The sequence below is a fragment of the Clarias gariepinus genome, chromosome 3 (genome assembly GCF_024256425.1).
Source record: "Clarias gariepinus isolate MV-2021 ecotype Netherlands chromosome 3, CGAR_prim_01v2, whole genome shotgun sequence".
NCBI classification, from domain to species: Eukaryota; Metazoa; Chordata; class Actinopteri; order Siluriformes; family Clariidae; genus Clarias; species Clarias gariepinus.
Genome location: NC_071102.1, coordinates 37,957,521 through 37,964,183, shown reverse-complemented (window position 1 = coordinate 37,964,183; position 6,663 = coordinate 37,957,521). Strand labels below are relative to the sequence as shown.

Genomic DNA, 6,663 nt, shown 5'->3' with positions numbered 1-6,663 from the left:
TCACCTACATACCATTCCGTATTGATGCAGTTTTTCATGGTAAAGGAGCTTCAGACCTTCTTACTGTACTGAATTTCTGTATTTTATATACTTTTTGATTGATTTTTGAATATATTCTAATATTGTGAAACACTGGATTTTTATGAGCTGTATGCAACAATCTTCGAAATTAAAACAATAAGGATTGAAACATTTTATTTTAGATGTAATAATTTTTTTATTTACTCTTTTATTTACTCTTTTCAGAAGAATTGTTTGAGATACACTATATATAAATATATATGCACTATGTATAAAGTGTAGCCATCTAAGAATTAGTTTCTTCTTGCAGTTGAAGAACAGCAGCTCTGCTCCAATTATGGTCTAGCAGCTCCTCATTATCTCTTACCTGTTCATTAAACATCATTAATCATTGGAGTATGGAGTTATACCAGTAAATAAAAATTTACAAAAACATTATTATTTTGTGTGTGTGTGTGTGTGTGTGTGTGTGTGTGTGTGTATGTATATATATATATATATACAGTATATAGCAATCCACCAAAGAGAGTAAGACAGATAGAGTGTGTAAGTGTGTAATAGAGTGTTTCCGTACATTGAGTTCCTCTGACTCTACCACCTTCTTCCAAATCCAAGCCTCATCTGGACAGTTTCAGAAAAAAGTATTTCAACATATACATTTCAAAATACTTTCATGACTAGAATGTGCCACTTATTGGGAAAGAGAGAAGGAAGTGTTTTAGGGTTTTCTGACGTATAACTTTTTCTTTTAGTTGGGCTGAAACACACACACACACACGCACACACGCACACACACACACACACACACGCACGCACACACACACACTTTAAGCAGTAAGACAACTTCCTGTAGCACTTCCTGTTATTCTTTTCTGTTAAATTTAACATTTATAGGCTTTAGAACTCCTGCTACTGTTTTCTGACATTTCCTTAAACTTGATTAACTTAAGCATGTCTTCTCTTTGTTCTCTGACAGGCCTGAAAAACGTTAACTGTGAATAAAGGAAAAAAAAGGGTGTGTGTGACTTTGTCTCTCTTGACATCGCCAAGCGTGATGAACCCCAGCAAACAGATCGAATGGTTCTTTCATCGGATTAATTGTTTTTTCCACCTTTAATTATGTTCATCCTCTAATGTTACATTCATAATTAACGTTTTTTATTCGTTAAAGAGGGAGAAAAAGAGAGAAATGGCAAGAGAGTATTACTCACACTGTTGTGTTTTAAATCTCCAACACACTGCACCCACCACTACGGACATCACTGCAGCCAAGAGCACGACCACACACAGTCTCAATCTACAACAAAACACAGTAATCACACCCCTAATCTTAACTTACAATACGAGTTACAATAAGAGTTGAGGAATAGTTCTGTGCAGATGGAGAACCCATATATCATTATCACATGGAACCAAGTAGAGCAGTATCATACACACCTGTGTAAAGCAGAGGGTTTTGTAATGGGTGGGGATTTAGGTAGGGTTGATGAATATCCTAACACGGTAAAAAAAAACAATTTAGTGATTAGGTTAGTGTGTGTGTGTGTGTGTGTGTGTGTGTGTGTGTGGTAGGTAGGTACCTAATGCAGATGAGGTGAACATATCCTCTGGTGACGCAGATGTCGAGGATGGGGTTAAAAATGTGGTTAATCCACGTGAAGAGCTAGGCCCTATGTGGGTTTGAAGTGTGTGTATTTGTGGAGTCTGTGCAATAGTGGATGATGGTGATGGAGAATCACTATACACTGTAAAAAAGAGATGGATAAAGGGTGAGTTTTTAAATCACCATACAATTCAGTTCATGAGTATTACACTGATCAGTCATAAAATTATGACCATTTACATTACATTTACATTTAGGCATTTGGCAGACGCTCTTATCCAGAGCGACTTACAAAAAGTGCTTTAATGTTTACATCATTGGGTAGATACTTACACTGGGTTAACTAGGTTAATAACCAAGTGCTTTTCCCAGTCCAACACAACTGGGAAAAGGTTTTTATTTTTTTTATTTTTTATTGGCTGCCTAATATTGAGTCGTTTTCCAGTTTTGCCACCATAACAGTGATGCGCTGTTCTATCACAACCAGCATTAACCTTTTCCTTAATGTAAGCTACAATATCTCTTTTATTGGATCAGACTAGGCAGGCCAGCTTTTTCTCCCCATGTACATCAGTGAGCCTTGGATACACTGTCATCAGTTTTATGGTTTTCCTCCCTTGGATTACTTTTGGTATGTCCTGACCATTGCAGACCAGGACCATCACGCAAAAGATGTAGTTTTGGAGTTGTTCTGACCCAGTCCCCAAGTCATCGCAAGCTGGCCCTTGACAACGTTACTCAAATCCTTATGCTTGCCCAAGTTTTCTGCTTCCAACACATGCCTAATATATCCCACCCACTTTAGCTGCCATAATGAGATATTGTAATGAGATATTGCTGTATTACTGTAGCTACTGTGAGAAGGTAAAAATAGTAATGGCTAGACAACTGGGTCAGAGCAACTTCAAAACTGTAGCTCTTGAGGGATTTTTTGCAGGCTGCAGTGGTCAGGACCTACATTATTAAAAATGATCCATGTAAGTAAAACCAATGAACCGGTGGCAGGGCCATGGGCAGCCAAGTCTTAATGATACACGTGGGGAGTGATGGCATTTGTCATTCTGTAGTGTTCAATTGTGTAGTGTAAACATGCCTGTATTGTTGTGTGTATAGTTGTGTGTTTTTCTGATGGAGATGTGTACAGGTGCTTGGACCCCTGCAGCGCTGCACCAGTACCAGCCGGCGTCACCTGTCTGAAGTCCCCGCTGCGTCACACTGAATGAGCCATTTCCATCATCTCTGAGCTGTAGTGATGTATGCTGGGATATCTGAGTGCTTTGTTGAGATCGGCAGGAGTGCAGGTCTCCACCCCTACACCACTTCTTTTCCTCCTTCTTCAGTCTGTCGCTATACAAACACCGCATGTGAACAGTTCCACCCTCAAAAGCAGACAAAAACGCACTGGTGACCCAGAAATCAGGATCTGACACACACACACACACGTATTTAGAAATCAATGAAAAATAAATACATACATTATATATACATGCATATAGTTTTTAAAAAATCCTGGTTGTGCATAAATGCTCCTCCTACTGTATATAAGTGTGTGTTAGTATTTCTTCAGCTACCATCAAGGAGTTGCCATAGCATACAAGACACGGCTGATCTGATCCACACACAACTTGGCACAGGTTTTATACTACTTCCTGACTGTCACTGCATCCAGTGGCTGGGGCAATGGGCCTGGCAATTCTTTTACATTTTTTTATTTCTATATTAATTTAGATCTGATTTCAGGCTCTTACCATTAGTCACTTGCAGCTCCAATGATGTCCTGATGTCGCTCTTCATCAGTCCTTTAATTTCAATGGCGCACCAGTACCTCCCGGTATCACCAATCTGCAGCTCAGAGAGACTGAGGGTGATAACGGACTCATCTGGGTTGTCCATCACACCAACTCGACCTGGCCGCTCTCTGACACGGACACACATGTACCACATTTTCCCTCTGCACCAGTACTTGACATTCTCTCGGAACCTCCAGTTGTAGTGGCAGGGAATTGTGACAGAGTCACCGGGTTTAGCTGTCAGTTTTCCTACAGTCCATAAACATGCACATCCTGTAAAAGAGGATGTCAGTAATTGTAAACTTTATGAATATTACCTATAATGCTAAAGTATAACACAACTTAGCAGTGTACAATAACTTAGCGAGAGACACTCATAAATATTTTTATAACCAAGCAATGTCTTAAGATATTTTCACAATATGTCAGTTTTTCCCCAGGTATTTTAATTTTCTTTGATGTCAGAATTCCTGTTTTTACAGTATTCACAATGTTTTTACTTTCTATGTGTTCCCAGTATTCCTCTAGTGATACTGAGAGTCAGTAATAGTGTAAATCTGTAAACCCTAAGAAAGTACTTGAATGATTGAACATGCACATGCAATCACACATAAGGAAATCAAAGTTGTGACAGTGAAAGTTACTCAACATGCAATCTGACGTCAGAGCAGTGCACTCACACTCAGAAATCTCAGTTACAGAACATGCATTCATGTCATCTCTACTAGGGTTTAATTCACAATACAGTTTAACTGCTTACCTCTGTGTAGTGTATGTGTGTGTATGTGTGCATGCATGTGTGTGTGCGTGTATGCATGTGTGTATGTGGATTTGGTAAGGGATCTCACAAGCTGTCTAATACATACCTTTTATTTCTACTATGAGGATTGGATCGTTAATCTGGGATGTGTGTAGTGTTATAATGTGTCTGGTGAAATTTTAAACCTGACTTAAATTTCTTTACTAAAATGTCTCTAAGCTCAATACAACTTTCAAATGCTAAATGTAAAAATGTACATAGAGGCAACTCACCCGAAATTACCTGGAGAATGAGGAGCGGAAGCAGCAGAACTTCCATTACTGCCCTCTGTTTTTCTTAGGAAGCTTCACTTTTCCTCAGCTTGTTGGTATAAAACTTGTCTTTGTTTATAATGCAAATAATGCTCTTCCTCACACTCATTCACACACTCGTCTACACATGCTTACACTTATACACTGTCACGTCCTGTGATTTAGAATTTCAAAACATCCTTCCTATTTCTTATGTCATACATCATCTTAGGGAACCACCTACAAAATGTGTGGGGGTAAAGCGTAACACAAGGACTAAAGAGAAATCTGTGAATCTTAATTTAATCAACATAATAGAGGGGGAAAAATCAAAAACAAAATTATTAATTACAATTTCATCAAATAGAATAATATCTGTTTAACACCAGTGCAATACTACAGGTTTAATGTTGTTTAACATTAGATGTTTAAACTTCAATAATTTAACAGGATTTGTATAGGCATCTATTTTCCCCACGTACACATGTATACTCCAGTTAGGCTAAGTTAAATGCTTGTGTGCATGCATGAGTATTACAACATATTACAGTAAAATTAGAGAGATTATATAAAAAAAGTACAGTACAGTACATAATATAAACAAACAAACAAGCAAATATCACATTTTTCATATATACCTGTATATATATATATAGTATTCTTTTAAAAATCCTATAAAAATTCTCCTTTAGAATCAGCCCATAAAAAGGAATTTAATAAAAGAGGGATCATCAGATTTAGAGATTAACCAAAATCTACTGTTTATAATTTCAAAAACAAAAGTTACAGTAAAACTAAAAAATTTGGTAAGCCGGTATGTATAGCTCTCTCACTCATCGTCATTACCACTTAATCCTGTATTGAGGGTTGCGGGGAGCCTGGAGCCTATTCCAGGAGACTTAGGGCACGAGGCAGGATACACCCTGGACAGGGTGCCAATCCATCGCAGGGCACACAGACATACACACACTCACACATTCATTCACACACTATGGCCAATTTGAGAATAGCAATTAACCTAACACCCATGTCTTTGGACTGTGGGAGGAAATCGGAGTACCCGGAGGAAATCCACCAAGCACAGGGAGAACATGCAAACTCCATTTCAACTCTGTCACACAGAGACAGGAATCGAGCCTGGCCGGTAATCAAACTCGGACCCTGGAGGTGCAGGCCAACAGTGCTAACCACTACATCACCGTGCCGCATGCGCCTGCATGCAGGCCAATTCAACACCTGGATGCTTCTACTATGAAGCCATGCTGTTGTAATAGTTATATAACAGAATGTGGTTTTGTGAAGTTCTTCTCTGAAATAGTCATTATCTAAAACCTTTTCAAACATATTTATACTGCCTTCCAAAACATGCAAGCTGCCTATACCATATGCATTTATGCACCCCCATACCTTCAGAGATGCTGGATTTTGAACTGAACTCTAATGACACGCTCGAAGGTCTCCCTCCTCTTTAGCCCAGTGGACACAGTGTCTGTGATTTCCAACAAGAATTACAAATTTGGACTCATCTGACCATAGTCTTTTCCATTTTAAAACAGTCCATTCTAAATGAGCCTTGGCCCACAGGACATGTGGCTTGCTTTTTGCATGATAGAGCTTTGGTTGGTGTCTGCATATGGCATGGCAGATTGTGTTTACTGACAGTGGTTTCTGGAGGTATTCCTGGGCCTATTTAGTAATGTCAATGACACAGTTGCTGATGCATGATCCAGTGTCATCTGAGGCCCCAAAGACAACGGACATTCAACAAACTTCGGCCTTGTTCCTTAAGCACCGAGATTTCTCCAGTTTCTCTGAAAATTTTGATGATGTTATGCACTGTAGATGAGATTTGTAAAGCCTTTGCAATTTGACATTGAGGATTTAAAGTATTCCAAGATCCACAATCTTTTTACGCCAGAGAGAGCCTCTGTCCATCTTTACTTCTGAGAGACTCTGCCACTCTAAGACATCTTTTTTTTTTTATATCTAATCATGTTACAGCCTAACTGAATCTTCTCAAAATTTCATATTTTTTTAGCCCTTTGTTGCCCCTGTCTCAACTTTTTTGTGGCCTTTATCAGGCATCAAATTTGAAATAAGCTAATTTATTGGATGAAAGTGTAAAATTTCATTAAACGTTTATGTTTTCTATGTTCTGTTGTGAATAAAATATTAGCTTATTTGACTTGCAAGTCTTTT

General features: G+C 38.5%; 1 protein-coding gene across 2 annotated transcripts; it reads right to left on the bottom strand.

Annotated features, from left to right (window-relative positions):
- Positions 1 to 259: 259 nt before the first annotated feature.
- LOC128519451 (polymeric immunoglobulin receptor-like) lies at positions 260 to 4,586 on the bottom strand. 2 transcript variants are annotated; one of them, XM_053493179.1, is made up of 8 exons: positions 4,447 to 4,586; positions 3,373 to 3,687; positions 2,718 to 3,047; positions 1,602 to 1,766; positions 1,459 to 1,516; positions 1,233 to 1,318; positions 596 to 642; positions 260 to 388 (listed from the first exon to the last, which is right to left on the bottom strand). In XM_053493179.1, the coding sequence occupies exons 1-8, from the start codon at positions 4,490 to 4,492 to the stop codon at positions 308 to 310; spliced, it is 1,128 nt and encodes a 375-aa protein (XP_053349154.1). In that variant the 5' UTR covers positions 4,493 to 4,586; the 3' UTR covers positions 260 to 307. The 2 variants fall into 2 exon arrangements, with proteins under 2 accessions (XP_053349154.1, XP_053349155.1); XM_053493180.1 differs by having other exon boundaries at positions 4,457 to 4,565.
- Positions 4,587 to 6,663: the final 2,077 nt, after the last annotated feature.

Excerpts from the sequence above, each read along its gene's own strand:
- LOC128519451 (XM_053493179.1), bottom strand. The coding sequence starts at position 4,492 with ATGGAAGTTCTGCTGCTTCCGCTCCTCATTCTCCAGGTAATTTCGG. Across the intron at positions 3,688-4,446 it reads CATTCTCCAGGTAATTTCGG|GATGTGCATGTTTATGGACT; the intron begins GTGAGTTGCCTC and ends CCTCTTTTACAG. Across the intron at positions 1,517-1,601 it reads GTTCACCTCATCTGCATTAG|GATATTCATCAACCCTACCT; the intron begins GTACCTACCTAC and ends TTACCGTGTTAG.